Below are 22064 nucleotides of genomic sequence, written 5' to 3' on the forward strand. Positions count from 1 at the left end.
TAACATTCATCGAAAAACATCACAAGCTAGAATAAATGGAACATCCTACTTGTGTTAATTCTTGCAGAATGACAATGCTTAGCAACTTTTTTTCAAAAAAGTTGGTACTACTTAATAAACCATGGGATACCCTGCAAAATCAAATAATACTATTCAAATAAACATCAAAAAGGAAAAATAGTCAAGGAAGAAAATTGTAAGAAATCAAAATTTCTGAATAAATTCTGCAGGCAAGTGAAAATATATTTTCTAAGTATACTATCTTGAAAAAGGAGTTCCAGATAGTCAGAAAACAAAGACATGAATAAAGATATGACACAATATACTTTTTAGTTAAGTGCTTTTAAAAAATATTGTATTTAGTTCTCTAGTGCAGCTTGAATTTAAAGGATTATATAAGTACAAGCAGCAAAGTAAAACTATTTTTTAAAAATGCATGTAAAAAACAAAATTGTAAATTGTAATCATATTCATGGGTAAATTAAAGTAAAAAATTCCCACAAGAAATCCTTGTCCTCTTGCAAAACCTTTATTCAGATCAGGATAACTGCAACCCAAATGAGAAAAAGACTGGCTCCTGTGTGCAAAGAGGTAAATAAGGATGTATACCTCTTTATTCAAGTTATATGAGATATTTAAAATCAGCCAGTTTATTGCAGTCTTAGACCAATATAAAAGTCTGTCCACGAGTGATCTATAAGTATCTATAAATCTATCTTAACAAACCATTAAATAAATTGTCTTAAAATTAAAATACATCTAAAAAAACTGACTAGCGCCCATAACTAAGAACCAAAAGGATTAATCTGTCTAGGCTGTATATGGGATAGTATCTAAAACTACATAAATATCACATACAAAATTTACATAAATATGGTATCTGAAGTAACATAAAAATTAATAATATATAAAATTATGTATGTGTGGCAGTTCGACATATCAAGGTCTAGTGGATCATGCTGCTATACAAAACCTAACCATGTCAGTTATAACATGGCAGTTTATCTGTAGGCAGAATCTGGATTGTTTGTATAGCAGCATGAGTAAATTGTGAAAATGAGAAGAATCTGCAAGCAATCATAATGAAAGTCATGGAACTTAGTGAGAATATGAGACTGATATTAAATAAAGACCAAAATAAGGACAACAGGTAAAACCAGGCTTAGAGTTGATAGTGAAGATATTGGTAGATAGCTTCTGCCTTTAGGATCAACCATCAACTGTAAAAAAAAAAAAACCAGTCACGAAATATACTGCAGACTACCAACTTGGCAATGTATCCATGTAGGCCTTGGGAAAAATATTCAATCTATGCCTACAAACATCAGAATAGTGCAAATAATAGTATTCCATGTGACATTCTGTGGAAGTGAAAACTGGACTTAAAAAAAAAACAATAGAAAATTATTGACGCTTTTGAATGTTGTGGTTGAAGACTCCTGAAGACTCTGGACAGCCCAAAAAACAAATGGATCATTGAGCAAAACTTCTGATTAGAAGCACAGATATAAATAACTACAGTAATTATGCCTACAGATAAAGAAATCAGCCAATTTTTATGTTACCCAAAATTCTTTCCCCTTATTACATATTCATTCAAGCCTATTTTCATGAATTCTAAATAGGATAAAAATCTTCAAAATGACACAATTTTTGTTGTTTTTGTAAAATGCTTTTTAAAATTATTTTAGGGGGCTGAATGCATTTTTATATGACCAACGAGATTTTGTCCAATTATGATTATCTTTGTGTTATAAACCTCACTGCTGAATTCTACTTAATGGTAAATAGATGTGTAGGTTTATAGCTTTGGGAAAAGTGAATTGAATAAGCTTCTTTTTAAAGTCAAAGTAAATTAAAGATAACTGATCAGGTATAGTAGTGGGATGCCACTGATCTCAGCTGTTAATGCTTGGTAATGCTTTGTGCATCACACAAACTAGTCCTATAAGACAACATGCTATTATTATTGATGCCAAGCCTTCATTGTGGGCATCCCTGTAAAACTAATAGTTACTAAACATATTCTTGAGGTCTATTGTTTATGAGGAGACAAATTTTGCATAGACAAGTCTTGAGCGAACTCAAATATTTCTTTACATTTCAACAAAGGATAAACGATTCAACTGCTATTTAGGATAGTAGCTAAAACCTATAAAAACTATTTTGCAAAGACACATCTATTCATTCTGATGCTTGCATAAACATGTGTGGGAATGATGTCTTCCAGTATAGCAAAACTTGGGTGTTGCATGATAGAAAACAAAGAGAAGTCATTTTGTTAACATTAATTTTTATAAAATACCTTACAAGAACAATATAGTAACTTCAGTTTACATAATATTCAGAATTGGGGAAAAAAAGCTGAACAAAATATAAATTGATCACATCACTATTTTTACCACATTAAACAAGTTTATAAAAAGTATTTTTCTTTCAGATAAAATAGTTATTTAGAAGAAAAATCTTCAAAATAAAAACTATGGAAGTCCTTTCAATGTCAGTCTGAGAAGCATTACGTTCCAGGTCAAGAGGCTGTGCCTGATTTAGAACTTGCTTGTCTGCTTCCAAATGTATCAAGCTTTAAGACACAAATTAAAAACATTTACCAGGTCAGTGCAAAGTAAAGCTTCAAGCTGGAAACAGGAGAAACAGAACAATGTTTCTGGTCCAAAATAAATTCACATTATAAAAAAGTCGTTAGGTATGTGCTCGGGATAGAAAGAAACTTGCATTAGATAATGTTAAAACAGAGGCTTGCTATTGAGAGATGCTGAGTGTGTATTTGTGCTCTAAAATGTGGGAAATCATCAGCACTACTGGTAAGCATCACTATCTGTTTAAACTACTTAGAATTGTCTAGCTGTAAGGCAAGGGAGGCATAAACTGTGCTACCTGTCCCTCAAGCATATGTGAGCCCAAAGCCATTCCTAAACTACCGTCTAATTGTAATTTTTAAAAATAAATCAGAAAAAAATATTAAATATGTGGCAAGTAATCATTTTATTTAAATCAATTTAGATCTTGTACAGAAACTCAAAGCCAGCAGCCTGATCACCTCGACTTGATCAACACTTCGAATCCAGCTAAAGAATGTAAAATAAAAGTTAAAGTATGATAAAATTATTTATGTTTTTGAATGACTCTCCATTGTAGAAATATAGTCATACTTCCAACCTAGCAAGTAGCTTATGGATAGACTCCAAAACTGATTCATTTAGGAACTGGTCATATAGCACAATATGACTGCTTAAATATGTTTGTATACAGAAATCTTGTAAAGATCATTTGCTATTACACATGTATAATTTTCCAAATGACCAAGGATAAAAGATGTAACACTGGCATTACAGAATACAGCATACCTGGCTTCTTATATTACTTGCAAATTTCACTAAACCAAGTCCAATCTTTGTGGAATGTTTACTACCGCTTTGACCTGTCAAAGGCTTCATCAAATGCTGAAATACTACCAAACCATACCATATTCTAGATGTTGTACCTTTCTCCCTCAATTATAAGGGACCAGAGAAGACCGGAGGGTCAACCTACACATTTGTATGTCTCTAAATTTTATACTATGTAACATATTAACTTGAACAGGTCAGTGATGGTGAACCATGCCCAAAATGTAATATAAATGCCAATGTCCTCCAGCAAGAACGTATTTCATAGATTTAAGAGAAGATAGAGAAAATAGCCATTTCAAGATTAAGTTTGTATTCAGTTTACCCTATTTCAAATCAACAATTTCTGTTACGTTTTTAAAAATAGAAATTGGAAAATCTAACTTTTCAGATGTGTGGACTTCAACTCCTAGAAATCTCCACCTAACATGCTGAAGTCCACACATCTTAAATTTGCTAAGGTGGAGAAACACTGATCTAGGGGAAAATGAAATCAGTTTTGTGATTATTCTAGGTTTAATTCACTGAATTCAATTCACTGAAAAACTTGATTTGGCTTGTGCTTCAAAAAATTACTACCAACTCAAGGCAGGAAAATTAAGTTCAAGAATACAGACACAACATAATAAGTTGATCTGGGGACTGAATAAACATTTAAGATAAAATGTAAATTAATTAAAATCCTTGCAAAATTGGTTGATATAGAAGTAATAGAATTCAGCCACAGTATAGAAAATTTAAAGTGTTCTTAAAATGATTCTGTTCCTGCAAAGCTGTAATGAAATAATTATCTACACAGGAAATTAACCAAACACTTCTTCCCATAAGACAAAAATAATAATTCACCTGGCCACTGATAATAAAATTCACTTTGATGGATTTCATATATATCTGCCAATATTAAGGCACACACAGCCTTTCATTAAGGTTGTCAAGAAACAAAAGTCTAATTTCAATCCCATACCTTTTGGATTTTGAATAACTCTATCAAAAAAGATTTACATTTCCAGGTCATTATCATGCAATTCTGTATATTTTAATCTTGTAAGTTAACCATACTGATCTTGAAGCTTAACAACCACATGTCAAAGAAAAGCTACCCAGTGTTGTTGGTCCAAATCCCTTTTAAAATAGACCAGTAACAAAGTAACATACTACACATTCATATATATTTTTTGCTTTGTTTAAATAGCAATGGTCTACCAGAAAAATAAAATCAGTAATGAAGGCCTCACTTTTCTTGCATTTTATTTGAGCCGAAATGCAAAAAGCTTTTAAAGCTCCTTGAAAAATAAAAATGGAGAGTGCACTTATATATGTATAAAAAGTAAGTAAATGGGTCAAATCAGTATAAAGACAGCTGGAAATGCCTCACAGTAGAAAATATGAACAAGAACACAGGAGATCAGCTTTAAAATTGTCATTTACCATCTTGTAAACATGGAAAAATGCATTTCACAGATTAAAAGTTCATGGGAAGTAAACTTCTTTAAATTATTTGTCAGTTCAACCCTGATTCAAAAATATGGCTAGCAAAAATACAGATTTAATTCACTTATATCTTGAAGTGAGCAGTTGATCTTATTCTGAAAAATTGTTCCAACTCATTCTTTGAAGATACATCCAGGAAAAAAAATCGCTCTTGAATCCCATCTCACAATTGTACAATATTTCTCGTGTTTACACACACACACACACACACATGGAGAATTAGGCTTGCTGCAAGATTTTCCATACTATAGATTGAGTCGTGGGGAAACTGATGGAGGAAAGCAAGCAAATTCTCTTAGAATGCTCCGTGCTACATCAAGATTATTCTGGGCTATTTCAAGGGCCCTCTTCACTTCTTCAAAAGAATAACCTTCTCCCATAAGTTTTGCAATCTTTGCATCAACATTTTCTATAGGTGTATTATGTGCCTTCCTATGGTGTATTTCTGGAGCAGTCCTACGAGGAAGTGGTTTTGGAGGCCTGGCTGGTGCTTGCGAACAATCTACACAAAAAGAAAAAAAGGAATGGTCATTTTTTTATGGAAAAAATATTGCTGGCTAATTCAAAGTCATTGATTCTAATCAACTCTTACTATAAAAGGTAATTTCCGAATTTGAAATGGACTGTGGATTTATACATATTTAACCTTTGCACAGATAGGAGCAAAAGAATTATTATTTGTTTTGTTTGGTTCAAGAACAAGCTCTACTTGTTGACTCAGCCTTCAATCCTTTCGAGGACCCAGATTGTTGGGGGCAATATGCTGATTCAGTAAACCGATTAGAGAGGGCTGTAAAACACTGTGAAGTGGTATTTAAGTCTATGTGCTCTTGCTATTGCTACTAGATGTTACCAAACCATACAGGAGAGGTATAATTAAAACTACTTCATCTTAACTTTAACTGATTTCCTTCAATATTTTCTATGAAAATATGCCTTTTTGTTCACATTTATGATTCCTCTGTTATAGCAATGTTTACCTCTATGGTGTGCAATTGCAAATATTATTATAAAGTATTATTGGAATTTATGGAAATCAGGGATAGCATTTTAAAGCATAGTTTAATAAATACAAATGCAAATAAATTATCTCAAAAATAGAGGTAGTTCTCAATTTATGACCACAATTGAGCCCAAAGCTTCTATTGCTAAGTGAGACATTTGTTAAGTGAGTTTTGCCCCATTCATGACCTTTCTTGCCATATTTGTTAAGTGAATCACTGCATATCTTTAGTTACACACTTGTTAAGTGAATCTGGCTTCCCCATTGATTTTGCTCGTAAAAGGTTGCAAAAGCTGAACACATGACCCCAGGACACTGCAAACACTATCATAAATATCAATCAGTTGCCAAGTGTTTGAATTTTGATCAAGTGATCATGGTGATGCTACAATGTAAGTGTGAAAAACAGTCATAAGTCACTTTTTTCAGTCCTGTTGCATGGTCACTAAATGAACTATTGTAAATCGAGGACTACCTGTAATTACATACCAAATGATCTTCCATTCTTAGGCATTCCCATATATTAATTACAATGAAAGACAGTAAGGATTTTTATCAGCTTTCTTCCTCCTTCCAAGAGTATTTTTTTTAAATGCTAATGTCACACTCTCAGCTCTGGGGTTCTGTGCGCTATACAATCTTCATCATACAATTAGTGTTAGTATTTATGCTTTTACATGGTATCTTAACCATACATAAGAGCTGTATTATTTAGTTATTTTCAGCTGTGCTCGCAGTAATAATAATTCCTATGAAATTGATTTTAAAAAAAACTATTCCATAAATGGTTATACCAGTTCTGATCATAAAATGGGCTGAAATAAATATAATACATGCTTTATTTTTATTCAAGAATATAAGTATTGTTCACAATATTTTATTTGATTTGGGTGAAAAAAACATGAATCAATTCTCCATGAACATAATCTACAGAATCTAAATATACAGTATTTAAAAAATATTTTCAGCTAGTACACAAATTTCTACAATTTGGTTTCAATGTAAATTACTGATACAAACATTTCTGCATTATGATATTACTTGCTATGTGACTAAGAAGATGAATATTTAGAAACATCTATTTCAAATAGATATCTTAATATTTGAATATTTTTTTAAATCTATTTTAAATTGTCAGCAGTGAGAATCTTCCAGTAGCAACATTAATACACTTGTTACTATCCAAAGTCCCACAATTAATAGATAGGAATTTTATATAATGCATGCCAAATTATGGGTAGAATTAGTAAACAATGAGGAGCCCTTGATGCTTCCTGAGCTTAGTTATTTGCCAAAGACTCTACACAGTTCAACCCTGAGCTACATATCTTGTCTTCTATTGGAATAAATAATACATGTAACGTATGCATAGCTATTACAGCATATACCAAGCATACCAACATCTACATTAAAAAGCTACCTGGATGATTTAACTTGCACAAAATGCATATGAGAACATATTACATAAAATTGATGAAATTGAATTTTGGAAAAGATCTGTATTACTATTAATTGCATTACTATGCACACCAAAGCAATATATTATAATAAGAGTTTGAAAATATTTTTTTCACCCGTACTATTAAATTAGAACCTCAACCCCCTGAGGCAGGACTTGCTTAGGTTAAATTTAAATTCATACACTTAGTAAGTATAGGTACATAAGAAGTTTCTACTGTTCCAACCAAAGTGCAGGGGATTACCTGCTGTTTTTAAAAAACTGTTACCACAGCTTAGACTTTCTGCCTTCAGCTATCTAATAGTGTCAGGATATGACTTGGTCCAAGTAATGCCTGTAATGGACTCCAGCTGGAGCAGAAAAGCTAAATTAAGATTGTGTCTTCTGAACTTGAGATTGGTTCAACAGACATTCATGTACAGAATATCTCTGTTCATATATTTTCCTGGAATTTTTAGAAATCTAAACTTTAGCAGCATAAATTCAGCTTTGTTTAGCTTTCCTCCTTTTTTCAGTATTTCATTGCTTAGGGAACTCTGGGCAATGAGATAGGTCAGGATATCTGAGCATTAAGATATGATGTGGGACTTATTGGATATTCCCTAATTCACTCAATTCTGTATTTTGAAGCAGCTTATCAGCAGAGTTTAGAATGGTCAAACTTTATTATCACCTCCCCCAGAAAAGTATACTGGAATCTCAAAGACCACTGTAATAATTTGCAGATTATTTCAATAATAAAATTGCTGGAATGCTGCTTTTGACATACTTTTCTCAAGTGTCCAGTCTAATGGCTTAAATATACAGGAATGCTCAAATGGCAGACAAGACACTTCACTTACATAGCCTTATACTTGAGGACTGCAAGCCAATAATAACTGTACCTTTCCACAATAAATCTTAAAGGAGATAGTAACCTATTACTGAAAAGCTCACCCTGGACCCCTAAAGTTAAACCCACTACAACCCAATTACAAGTAACTCTTTGTTACTAGAAACATAGATCACCAAATCAAAGTTGTAAGGTGTATCTTAAGTCATCAAGTCCAACTATCAAGTCATCAAGAATACAATTTAAAACATCCAATAAAAATATATTGTCCAGCCTTTCTGTGGGCAACATGCTTAATAATGTAGCAATTGGCTAGATGCAGATATTTTCAAATGACATGATTTTAACTCTTGCCTGGGTTTGCAAATGAGAATATCAGATATTTTTCTGTAGGAGATAAATACAATGTAATTCTACTGATGTTTGATGTCCACGTAGTTTAATACCGTCAACCACAGTATTTCTGTGGCTTGTCTCTGTAAGTTGAAGATGCTGTATTACAGTGAATCCACTCCTTTTTGCACAGAGTTGAGTGACTATCTCTCCACCCTGGCAACAATACTGTGGTGTACCTCAGGACATTTTTTCCCCTCAGTGATACCCAATATCCATAAAAAAAATGCTCAGAGATTATCTGGCGTTTGAGGGTTAATAATGACCAGAATGTTGACGACAAATTTTTTTGTAACCACTGAATTAGGAGAGGCATATTCCAAGCCAGGACATGGAGTAGATAAAAGCCAGTAAATAGAGCCTGTATCATAGAATGACACATAGAATAATACAGAATGGGTGGTTTCCACATGAGAATTTCAGAAATCTGCTTGCTCTAAAAATGTTGCTCCTAAAGACATTATTACCATTGGAACCTAACTGACACGTTTCTAGTTTTGGTAAATGTACTAATTATATCTTTACATGGGTGGGAACAGTTTAGTTGTATTTGTTCAGGAAAAGGAAATGTCATATTTAGATTACTGTATAATAGGCAACAAGGGTAGCCTTGTGCTTGATCTAGAGAGAAATGCACACAAAATGTGGCATAGCAGGTTGCTAAGTGTGGCTTATGATCATGCACATGTTATGCTTCTGCTGAAGTAATTGCTCATTTCTAATTCAGTATTATGCCAGGTTGAAGATTCTGCTTTTTACATATAAGGTCCTAAATAATGTGGCACTAGGATACCTAATAGATCAATTATGCTGTTACAGACCTGATTGATTGATAAGATCATCAGAGGAGGTTCTGCTGCGTGTGCCGAGACTGACTGATTGTCATCTTGCGGTTACTCGCAGACAAGCCTTTTCTGTAATGATGCCTGTACCATGGAATGTTCGGCCACCTGAAATTCATGAGGTACCTACTGTTACATCTTTTAGGTACCTTGTGCTAGGATTTCCTTCTATCAATGTTTGATGGATAGTTTTGCTTTTGCTTAATACTTTACTTTGTTTTTATTACTGTATTGTTGTATTATTATTTAATCCTTTTGATTGTAAATGTCCAGTATCTAACTGTAAGAGAAGCACTATAGAAACATTAACAATGCATCTTGAGTTTGCATAATATTTCAACAGATGTAATTATGGATTTTTTCTGGTAGTGACTGTGATGTTTTCCTCTCTTTTTATGATAGTAGTGAACATATCGATACTAATACAACATAGCACTTTTGTTTATTATAGCTATTGGAACCAAGAGTGACTCCCAGCAGTTTACAACACAGAAAGAGAAACACAGAATAAAAGCTAGGAATGAAAACAACAGCAAGTAACCCTGATGCCCAAACCCAGGAACAATAGTAAAGCTCTTTGGAAATGATATGGAAAAGCTCTAGTTTCACTGCTTTGAAAACAAATTAAAATGTTAATACAAAATAAAGCTCTAGAAAGGGGGGTGGGGAGAGGTTGATATCCTAAATCATATTTTCTCCATTTCTCCATTTTCAATTTTAATATACTTTCTGAAATTTAATCTGAAAGATTAAAGTGACAAATCTTTTGAGAAATTATGGAAAATATAAACAGTTCTGTAATTTTATTCCTGTATACTGGGTTTTAATTACCTGAAGAAGATGGCAGTTGGTCATAATCCTGGGATGTTCTGTGGGCTTTTATATTTTCACCAGCTAATCTTCTAACAGGTGGTAAAGGAACTGAGCCATTTGTAGGATCAAAAAAAAGATCTGTGAAGTGAAAGGAAAAAAAAGATCATTTTGTGTATTTCTGTTCATAGGACATAAATTGATAAAAAAGTAATTAAAAAGTTAAAAAATACACAAGACACGAATGATGTAATATGCTAAATTTTAATTTAATTGAGTTGAGTTGCAAGGTCCCCTTCATGCAAAGGATTCCTTTCTAATGTGGACTTCACCTTCTTTTTAATAGTTTACTTTGCTAATCTGAGAAATTATGGTTAATTTTAATCAACTATTGAGATATGCCATAAAGAATTTACAGAATTCTTTATGCAGGGCTGTCAGGGCACGGCAGAACCCAGACTGCTAAACCCACTGGAGACAGTTGTCTTGCGGTCTCCTCACAAGGAGCTGTTTGGAGCACTTGTGGGTGATCTCAATTCTTCTCCTTGTCTGGCCAGCACTTCATTCCTCTGTGGATGTCAGCTCTGTTTTTTTCAGAGTTGTCTTTAATCTGCCATTTCTTCCCAGATGTCAAAACTCCAAACAAAAACTAGTACTTAATTTGCATATCACTATACCATTAATAGTACATATATTGGAAATGTAGGAAATTAACTTGTTTTTCTACATAACTTCATAACTTCAATTTTATAGTATACACCTCCAAATCCATGGTTAGATCTATGCTGACAAGTAGTTAAATAATTGAGAACATTTTTATAATTAAATCTCTACAGTAAAATAAAATAACTATCACCATCACCATCTCTTACCAGCGGATGGGTGGTACAGTTCATGTCCAGACAGGGGTCTATTTCCTGCAACAAGTGGTCTTGTTTGCTCAATGAAGCTATGGCGTGCAGGAGGTGGTGGAGGTGGAGGAAGGGAAGGTGGTGGATTGTCAGACAAATTTTCACCTGTATTGACAAAGAAATTATATAAATCCCTTATCAGATAATTTTCCAAAAGTTTATCTAGCAGTAAAGTGACTTTAATGCAGATCATTCTTGACTTAATATTACAATTGAGTCTGGAATTTTGATTGTAAGCTGTGGTTGTTACATGGGTCAACACAACAATATATATTTTTTTTGGAAGAAAGCTAATCAATGCTACCTCAGTTCAGATATTTGAGACCAACACTTCAGGATTCCAGTCTAGACTTGGTTAGTAGTTAAACGAATTTGGAGAAAACCAATTTCTATTGAATCAATCTTCAGTTAAACTCCAAGGCTATTCTGATTAACACTGTAGAAGTAAAATATCTTTAGCTAAAAAGTCAGAATAAAGAGGGGAGGGAGGGGGAATTTTCAAATACTTTTAGCTCAGAATATTCCTTATGAAATGTAACTCCTATGATAAGTGGATCCTTTGAATCTCTGTCCAGACTCAACATTTCTGCTAATAGAAAGCCATATTTCTTCATTTCCTTGGTCCAAATCAATCAATACATCACCGTGGGGACCTTCAGTCAATACTACATTAATGCTTGTTTTCCTTGAGTCAGGATTATAAAGCTATTCAGGCTCTTCCATAACTGACCCAAGATATAGCCTACATTCTGGTGACATCCCAACATTAGTATAGGTCTTTGAAGCCATTACACAAACTAAAAATGAAATTTCTGCTAGAGAAGTTGCTCACCCATTTTAGGTTGCTACAAATAAATCACTGAAACATATTACATAATATTCTAGTCTTTTTCTCCAAAATGAAAACACTAAAATTAAAAAGAATTTGTGACCTGCTTGACGAATAACAGCTAGGCAAATTCAGATAATTTGAGAAAACATGTCTTATGAAACTGGTAATCTAGTTTTTCTGGAACAGTTAAATGTTCCCCTCTCCCAATTCAGGAATATAAATCAAAACAGAACACAGTATTTTTCTATATTATTATAAATTATGCTGATATAGTTATGATCATTTGAGATGGAATTAATTTTGATTTTGAATAAAATGTCCACATCTAGCTAAATTTACATGTGGAAGACAAATACATAAAACTGGACAAATCTTAATCTAATATTACTAAATATAATGCATCAAATATATTATTTGTAGAAAAATGTATTATTATTTTGAACTGACTACAGAATACAAATAGTCCTCGCATTATGACACAATTGAGCCCTTTCTTTCTTGCCACAGTTGTTAAGTGAATCACTTTAGTTGTTAAATTAGTCAAACCGTTGTTAAGTGAATCTGACTTCCCAATTGACTTTGCTTGTCAGAAAATCACAAAAGGGGATCACGTGATACTGGGACACCACAACCATCATAAATATGAGTGAATTGCCAAGTGTCTTAATTTTGATAACATGACCATACATGTTACTACTACTGCTACAATCATAAGTGTGAAAACTGGTCATCAGTCACTTTTTCAGTGCCATTGTAACTTTGAACAGTCACTAAATGAACTATTGTAAGTTGAGGACTATATATACACTCATAAAAATCAATGAGGCTTAATCTACTCAATACTTAGTACAGCATCTTAGATTTAGTCTACAGTATGTATAGCTTTCTTTGAAAGATTTATTATAAGGAGCTTGCTGTATTGGAAAGAAAAAGAAAAAGAAAAAGAGAATAACCTGGTGGATGAACAAGCAAGTCATAATCAGAGGACGTTCTATTGAGTAGAGATGCATGCTTCAAATTTTCCCTCAATGGAGGTCGCACAGGTGGCAAAGGTATTGGGATAGTAGACTCAAAGGCTTCTCCTAAATACCAAACATTTAAGATACCTTAATTTTTAAACTTTCAAAAACAGCATGTTAATTTTTCCCCTCTAAATATGCACTATTCATACCTATATCAGGTTGTTTCAATTTTTTCATCTCAGATGAAGTATTGTGCATTTCATTACTTATTCCAGAGCACTGACCATTCTCAAATACACTGAAAGCAAAATAAAACCTGGAGTTTTAATCACATAGAAGTTACATGGAATTAGATGCAAAAATAAAATGCAAAATGAAGATACTTAAACTAGTATAAGAAAATTTAACTTCAAATAATATCAACTCTTTCCCTCTGCCCCCATTTTTAATGACTATCATATATCTTAATTTTTAATAAAAGACAGCATCATTTTCTAGAACCACAGAACTCAAACCAAATGAAGTTTGATGATATGTGACAATTATATTTTTTCATATTTCTATAAAGCAAAATACATACATGAATTCTGAGAGAGAGAGAAATGAGAATGTATTTAATTTCTAAAAACACCCATCTCAACAAGTGACCCTGAAAACAATTAAAATTGTACAAAATATATGGGACCAGGTAAAATTTACTATGTATATTAATACAGCCTGGAAACAGGGCTCTTAACACACTGAAAGTCCAGGCCTGAGCACAAAACCAAGTCTTCATTGCCTTGCAAAAGGGCAACAGGGTCAGGATCATCCTGATATCTGACGGGAGGTATTCTAAAGGGCAGGAGCTACAGCAGAGAAGGGTTGATTTCCTGATTTCCGCCAGGCAACACTCCTTGGCTGATGGGATCTGTGGCATGCCCAATCCACCTGACAGAATTGGACAGGTAGAAAAAACTGGGAGAAGACCATCCCTTAGTAACCTGATTGCAGATGATAAAAGGCTTTTCAAGCAATAACCAGCTCCTTGAATTGCACCCAAAACACATTGGAATAATGGTAACTCACAAAACAGTGATGTTACATGTATCAAATACCCCACATGTTTTACTATGCATAAAGTTACATTCTGTAACAGTTGAAGCTTCTGAGTGCTTTTTAAGAGCAGTCCCATGTAGAAAGCATTACAGTAAGTCAGAAAAGAGATCAAAAGGCATGAATGACTGTCAGCAAAAACTCCCTATCTAGAAATGGATACAGTCAGTCACCTTAAAGGGGAAATGCACAGCATAAAAATTTAATCTATAAATCAATAAACTGGCATGCTACGCTAAGGTGTTCAAAGGCCCTTCTAGCCACCACTGCCACCTGATCTTCTAGCAGGAACACTGACTCCAGGAGGACCCCCCCGATTGTGAACCGGTCCATTTGGGACAGTGCCTCTATCCAGAACTAGTGGTGGCAAAACGTTATCACCACAAGTCCCAAATATCCAAAGACACTCTGTTTTGCTTAGGTTGAGTTGAAAACCAATGCATCCCATCCAAACTCTTACAGCTTCCAGGCACTGACATAGGACATCCATGGCATTGTGGTGATACAAAGCTAGTTAGCATCAGCATATTGATGATACCTTACCCCAGACTATTGGGACACCTCACCCAGTGGCCTCATGTGGATGTTAAATAGGACTGGAGAGAGAACTGAGCCTGAGGTACCTCACAAAGTAGGTGTCAACTTACAAATGAGCATGGCTACAGCCATTTTTCCTTCTCATTCTAGGTTGCCACATTGGAGGGAGGGGGGTTGCCCAGGTGCTTTGCTAGTCAAAATATTCTTTTGTCTCATGGGAACCAAGGTCATCAGCTGCTCCCGAGACTAGGCGTTTCATAAAAAGCCTGCCAAATAACCATACTGGGAAATGTAATTGCTTGTGTATCCAGATTTGGTTTCACTTTTGATCGTGCTGATACTTTGTAACTAATAAACAAGTTCTTTGAGGAATTTGCAAGCCTCAAGTTCTGCTTTATTTGTCTCCGTCTGTCAGAACCAAGGCATTAGGGGCCATAGCTTGGAACTCTACCCCCAAACTAGAATGGACCCTGGAGAACAAAAGAGAATCAGAGCAACACAATGCTGCTCACCCCCAATTCCCAAAGATGGTACAGAAAGAACCATGATCAATGGTATCAAAGGCCACTAAGAGGTCAAGAAGAATGAGGATGGTCACACTACTCCCATTTCACTCCTGCCCGAGGTCATCTAAGATCACAGTCAACGCTGTCTCAGTCCTGTACCCAGTCTGAACTCTGATTGAAAAGGGTCCAGATAATCTGCTTCATTCAGGGTTCTCTGCGGCTGCCACACAACTACCTTCTTTACAAGCTTTCCTAAAATAGGAAGGTTGGAGACTGGACAAAAGCCAGACTGGTTCGGTCACCAGATGACTCCTTTAGGACAGAGTGCACTAATGCCTCCTTAAGAGCTGACAGAATTATCTCCACCCTCAAGAAGTTATTATTTCCCAGACCCAATGTGTTTATTTTTTGTATGCATGAATGTGTATATTTTAAAAAGGTGATATTCTATTAAGATATTTAAACTTAAGTATTAAACGCTGTGAAACCAGGAATTCTATTCTGAGGAAGTATGTCAGCAAAAAGTCTATTCTTTGTATGGGAAAAAACCCCGTAAGAACAATGCCTAGAAATTTAACAGAGACATGCTAAAACCTGACACCAAAATATTTTAAATTCTGTGTAAAGGCGTAATCTTAAAAGTAACATTATGGTTAACAGCAATAAAATCTAAAACTAAATTGAATGTCATGTCAAATGTTTCTCTACCATCATCTTCAAATCATCTTACCGAGTATGAGACTTCGTATTATGACAGTGAAGTGATTGTGAAGGCAAAGAAACAGGATGGGATGAAGGAATCTTGTACTCATCTTCTACTTGTTCTCTTGACTTTTCAGAAAAGGAATTTATAACAGCAACAGAAGACCTCAAGAGAAAAGTACACCAGATCCAGATGAGTTTTTGTTGGTACATAAAATAAATATATCAATCACTGCATTTACAAATGGATTTAATTATATTTTTCTATTTTATTGCCACAACAAAGCCAAAAATAGAGTAGGTATGTGAATTTAATGAGATACAAATGTATTCTACTTCCTTACAGAGGTTATGCACTTTGCTCTTTTCTCTCTTTTTCCACAAGCCAAGAAGACACTTAGAAATTTTCAGCTTTGATTAACTGCAGCTTTCTTTGGAAAACAAACTCAGATGTCTCAACAGAGACACAAAGCAAAACTTAAGAAGTTTAAGCCAGACTATGTTATTTAAAAATAAACTTGAAGAACTGAATATAAAATTAAGGAATCATAGTTGTATTTTCTTTGAATAAAATTTGAAACACTGTACTGCATGTCAGAATACAATTGTTGCACTGAAATAATTCAATGATAATTTATAATGCAAATTATCACTAAAATATATATCAAAATACAAAGTACTATGAATCTATTTCCATAAGCTCCAGAGACAATAGTGTTTTCCAACTCTGAGAGCTCAATCTCCGAAGATAATTTTAGGAACTGTCATTAATTATGTACAGATGTTTTAAAAGCAGGCATTTAAGACATTTGGCTAGTATTATAATCTCCAAAAGATTCTCATTATACTTGCAAACACCCTCAAGTGTAAGGGCAAAGTTATAGCTTGTTAATGTACATTTTTTGGTTAGCTTTAGGACAATTAAAAATTGAAACTATGGGAAAAAGACCCAATGTGGTACGAGGAAGTAAAAGAGCTAACTGGTTTGAAGCTTTAATTTAGAGGGAAAATCATGAGAAAGGGAAGATTTTCCCTTTCAAAACAGCATTTGAAATGACCACGTTCAATATTATGCATTTTGTACTACACAAACTAAGTGTTTCAAAGCAGTTCACGCTATACAAAATATAACCAAAAGGATGAAGGCTTTTTAAATTAATATCTTTAATAAAAAGCATGTAACATTCAATGAAATGCAAGAATTTACTACTTTCTGTAGTCTCTGAAACAAGACAAAACAGACGTGTGTGTTTTTAATCAGTATCCCAAAGGAATATTTCATTTGCCAGCAGGAATGCTATATAAAACTACAGAAACTGAATTCGATTGTGATAATGGAGATACATGTGGATTCAAGATTATACTTGAACTGAAACTATTAATTTGACATCTAGCATTGACCATTTCTGAAACAACATTTATAGGGTCCTTTTCAATTATAAGAACCGTAACAAATGACACCATTGATCTTGAATTCAGTTGTCAAGTATAGCGCTTCTATGACATATTTTATTGTGAGCACCTGACATATTATCTTATGATCTATTTGATGAATAATGATAAGCCCTGGCAAGTTAGATTTACTATTATAAGCTTGTATGTTGGCAGGATCAAAACTGATGTTGGAGTGCCTGCTTCAGCATAACTCTGAGAGCAAAAGATACTATAAACATATGAGATACTATTTTTGATTATATAACTTAATTGAGCTATTCAGATGAATGTCTACTGACCTTTTTTAACAATATGTTTTTAATAGTATATACAGTATATGTTCTTAGTTTATAATATATATTAGTTATTTTTTTGTTCTGTAATTTTAGATTGGCTTTATTCATTTCTATATTTTAATACTTGTTATTCTAAATCACTTGAAGTTGTATGAGATGTGCAGTATATAATGAATGAATCAATGTTGAATAAATAATTTCATATTATTTATAATTTATAAACAATAATTTATTATTTATAAATAAATAATGATATGGGGCTACCCTTGAAAAGTATCCAGAAGTTTGAATTGGTTCAAAATATGGCAGTTCGCATGGCTTTGTGCAGGCCTAGATATTACACATCATCTCTCCTGTGGCAACTGCACTGACTACTGATTAGCTTCCAGGTCCAATTGAAGGTGCTGGTTATCACCTTTAAATCCCTACATGGCCTGGGGCCAGGTCATTTAAAGGAAAGTCTTTTCCCAGTTACATTTGCCTGACCCACTGAGTAGAGGGGGTAGGGAATGCTATGGGCCCTTTCTCCTAAGGAGGTTCATCTAGCAGGATCAAAAAGATAGGAATTCTCAACAGGAGCTCCCTCCCAGTGGAGTATCATCCTGTGGAGATAAGACTGGGCCCTACTACAACTTTTAAAAGGACCCGAAGACATGCTTTTTTCAATGGGCCTGGGGACTCCAGATTGGGATAGAGCCTAAAGTAGCTTTTTGACTGATTATTAATTGTCATTGGGGGGGGTTACTGCTTGTTATTGTTTTTATGTTGGGTTTTTAAGCTGCACAGAGTTACTGAGAGTGAGTTGGGCAGGCATATAATTTTTCATAAATAAATAAATCAAACACAGGTCTGATGTTTTGCCACATAGGTTTTTTATATAAAAAAAGATTTAATGGTTTCATGTTTTATAAACTGCAGTGCATATCATGAGATTTCTGTAAAATACCAGTTTTAATAAAAAAAACAATTTCCTCAAGATCCACTAAGACAGTCTTGCATCTGCCATTTAATGTTTACTGTTTTTTTTTTACTAGAAAGAACACTTTCAGCCTAGAATAAACAGAGTTGATGGCAATCTGTTAAAAAGGTGGTATAAGAGATACATCATATCACCAGATTCATAAGATTTGAAAGGGGAAATACATCTAGTGGTGAAAAAGAGTATTTATGAAACAGAGTCTCATAAAGGAAAAAAAGACGTAAGAAAATATCTTATTATGTCCTTTTATCAGCACTATACATAATTCTACATTTATTCTCCCAGATATTTGTCTAACGTGTGAGAGACTAGAAGGAAGGAATGATGGTGACTGAACTATCTCCCTTAGAGAGGCTAATTTCAAATTCTGAACTATTAGTTTGAATTTTTAGGGAAACTAACTTCTTTTTTCCTCTTTTCCATTTTTATGATGGTAGATTGGGGTCCATCCTAACCCCTTTTCCTCAAACCTGGCCACTGCAACTGCTAAATTTTTTTAAAAAACTGCTTTTGAAACATTTCCAACAAAATTCTTTCATGCAGTATCAATGACTTCTATAATTAATGAAGCATTATTTGTGTGAATATGTTCCTTCAAGTCAGTGTTGATGCCTGCTGAGTGCCTGGAAAACCCTTTACAACTCTCTTACAAGATTTTGGAACTGTTTTGCCACTGTTTCCTCCTTATGGCTGTGAGAGGGGGGTCACCTAGGAGGCTTCATGACAAAGCAGAAATAAACTTATAGTCCACTAGCATGATCATTCTAGCAGTTGCCAGGATTTAGGAAAAGTTCCAGAGAGTGTCTTTCAGTAAATCTACTATTTCCCATTTTAGAAAGTGTCTTTTATCATTGTTTAAAAATTAAACTATAGATCAACCTAGTGATAGCGAAAACAAAACTTTATTTCTCTGGGCAAAGAGCCTGTCATTTCAATAGATGAAGGAGAAGATGACTGGTTAATTCTAGAAAATTCTTCTGAAGTTTCTGAATCCCATATTGACACAAAAATATTATTGCCTTATTAAGTCTCATTTTTCAGAGTTTTGTATGTTTCCCAAATTCTGTGTTTTTTAAAGACTTCAATAAAGAGCCATATTCTTGTGACTATAATTATAAGATGCCTATAAACAGAATCTGAAGGAACTGTGATATGGTAACCTTCAATATTTATTCACAGCCTTCTTTTAATGCTCTTCTAAAATACTTTTAAATATATTTTTAATTCACCTGTACACAACATTGATGGCTTCCAGATAAATGAAGATCTGAAAAGTCCCAAATTAATGAACATATCCTATTCAGTACACAATTCTAATTCAAAAAAAATAAAAAATGCATTTTCCTCATAATTTATATAATTAATGTTCTTAAAATTGAACTTACTTCATATTTGGCATGGCTGAAATAAAGGGTGGGGGAGGTGAAATGCGAGGTGGAACATCATATTCTTCATCACCTAGATGTCCATTTGAAAATATCTGCAAGAGACAGATTTCTCAGAATGGTTATTTGCAAACTATATGAAAGTAAAATGTTCATTTACAAGATTTTGAACCCATTCTCATCTTTAATTTCACGTTTCATTCTGCAGGTCTACAAATTGCTCGTCATCAATATAAATTTCATGTGTTCAGCACTATAAATAATTCAGCTAAGGTTTCCTCACACACTTTGTAATAGAACAGAATATATAACAGATATAACGGATATTATGGAGACCACCAGCCTAGAACTAAGGAGAAATTTCCTGACAGTGAGAACAATTAACCAGTGGAACAGCTTGCTTTTAGAAGTTGTGAGTGCTCCATCACTGGAGGTTTTTAAGAAGAGACTGGACAGCCATTTGTCCAGAATGGTATAGCGTCTCCTGCTTGTGCAGGGGCCTGGACTAGAAAACTTCCAAGATCCCTTCCAACTGTTTTTCTGTTTTGTATTTTGTTAACTAAATAATTCAGCTAAGGTTCCCTCACACACTTTAATATGCATATTCCTTAAAAATGTCTGATATTTGTTTCTAGTTATTTTACTATATAATTTTCAAATCAATTATAATTAAATAGGCCACTAAATGATATAATACAAGTAACCTTATACTGTACTATTATTTACAGCATTCATGTTCATTAAACTTCATATATTGTATCATGTATCTTATGGTAATTCATGACATAAGAATTGTTGCAGAAATTTTTGATCATAATACATGCAATAATGTTTTTATTGATATATGAATTTGCAGTAAGTCCAATTATCATTCCCTACAAAATGGCTTCCTATTATCTGAGTATTCCCACACACTTCTCAACAGTATCAGACTTCAAGTTCAATACTCCTAACTAAAACTAAACTTCATGCATCATACAATCTGGCTCTTACCTTGGTACTTTCTAAAGGTAATTCAGAGAATCTGTGCTTTCGCAGAAATAATGGATCAGAACCCATGCGACAATGTCTTCCATTCATATTTGAGCTTGCAGTAAGTCCAGGTTTGGGACAATTATCATTTCCTACTATACGACATCCCACAATTTGATTATTCCCACACACTTCTCTGGGGCACCAGGCTTCAAGTGGCATTGGTTGTTCTCTGGCAGATACACTTTCAGGATGATGCAAATGTCTACTTAACCTATTTTCTGGAGGAATGGGTGGAGGCCTTTCTGGTGGAAGTGGAGGTGGATCTCGTATTGGTGGTGGTGGTGCTGGAAGAGGCTTGTCTTGTTTCCTCATCATGCCTGGAGAAGACTGAGACATAACAAAATAAAATGGTCCATTACATATATAATCTATACTTAGTGACAAATACAATATTTTGTATAGTCATCTTAATTCATACATCACTGGCTAAAATGATCAGCATGAAATTAAAAATAAATATTGCAAATTACTTGAATGAATCAATACAAACGCAGCCAAATATAAAAGCAAACCCATGTTATAAATAAATTAAGACCAGAAACCTAATCCTTCAGTGTGTTAAAGTAAAATTAAAATATCAATAAACTATTTGCAAACTTCAATAAATCAATATCAAACTATAACTGACAAGTTAAAAAAATCATCAAATCAGAAAAATAAAATACTAGTACAGTATACAGCTAAGATGTTTGCATATGGTAAGCACATATTCTCAATAACATATTTTTCTTTTACTATTCATCCAACATTTGGTTAAAAGTCTGTTTAGTGTTCCACCTATAATCCAAAGCTGGATATTCTTTAGTATGTTTATGAAATAATTATTTCCCTTCTTATAAAATACTATCTTTACTATAATCAGAAGTAGTCTACAGAATTTTCTTTCAACTAATTGTAGATAATAGGCTCAAGTCTCCCACATAATTTTATTTGTTCTAGTATCTGTGAAAATAAGTGTGGAATACACACACACACGTTAAATAATTAACTTTACAAGGTAACTTTTGAAAAGAACACAGGATGGTTTGATATATAACAATCATAAAATGGCACAGAAAATATTGAAATATCAACACAGGAAGGAGAGTTCAGAATTCAACAGTGAACACACACACACCAGTTTATATACTTTACTTGTTCTAATTATTGTTTG

The 22064-nt window shown here is 33.7% G+C and overlaps 1 protein-coding gene across 2 annotated transcripts in view; it reads right to left on the reverse strand.

The window, feature by feature from the left end:
• Positions 1-2984: 2984 nt before the first annotated feature.
• CBLB (Cbl proto-oncogene B) overlaps positions 2985-22064 on the reverse strand; it is a 70188-nt gene continuing 51108 nt past the window's right edge. The window contains exons 12-20 of one of the 2 annotated variants that reach the window (XR_014026272.1): positions 20870-21238; positions 19877-19971; positions 15811-15948; positions 13152-13240; positions 12934-13062; positions 11110-11253; positions 10259-10378; positions 9407-9535; positions 5166-5400 (exon numbers count right to left, since the gene is read on the reverse strand). Coding sequence is in view for 1 of the 2 variants with exons in the window: in XM_081326575.1 (XP_081182701.1) it covers positions 5144-5400; positions 10259-10378; positions 11110-11253; positions 12934-13062; positions 13152-13240; positions 15811-15948; positions 19877-19971; positions 20870-21238 (1341 nt within the window). In the remaining variant the exon portion in view is untranslated. Of the gene's footprint in view, positions 5401-9406; positions 9536-10258; positions 10379-11109; positions 11254-12933; positions 13063-13151; positions 13241-15810; positions 15949-19876; positions 19972-20869; positions 21239-22064 lie in introns of both variants that reach the window. The other variant, XM_081326575.1, reaches the window with a different exon arrangement.

The sequence above is a fragment of the Vipera berus genome (assembly GCF_964194415.1).
Source record: "Vipera berus genome assembly, chromosome: 4".
NCBI classification, from domain to species: domain Eukaryota; kingdom Metazoa; phylum Chordata; class Lepidosauria; order Squamata; family Viperidae; genus Vipera; species Vipera berus.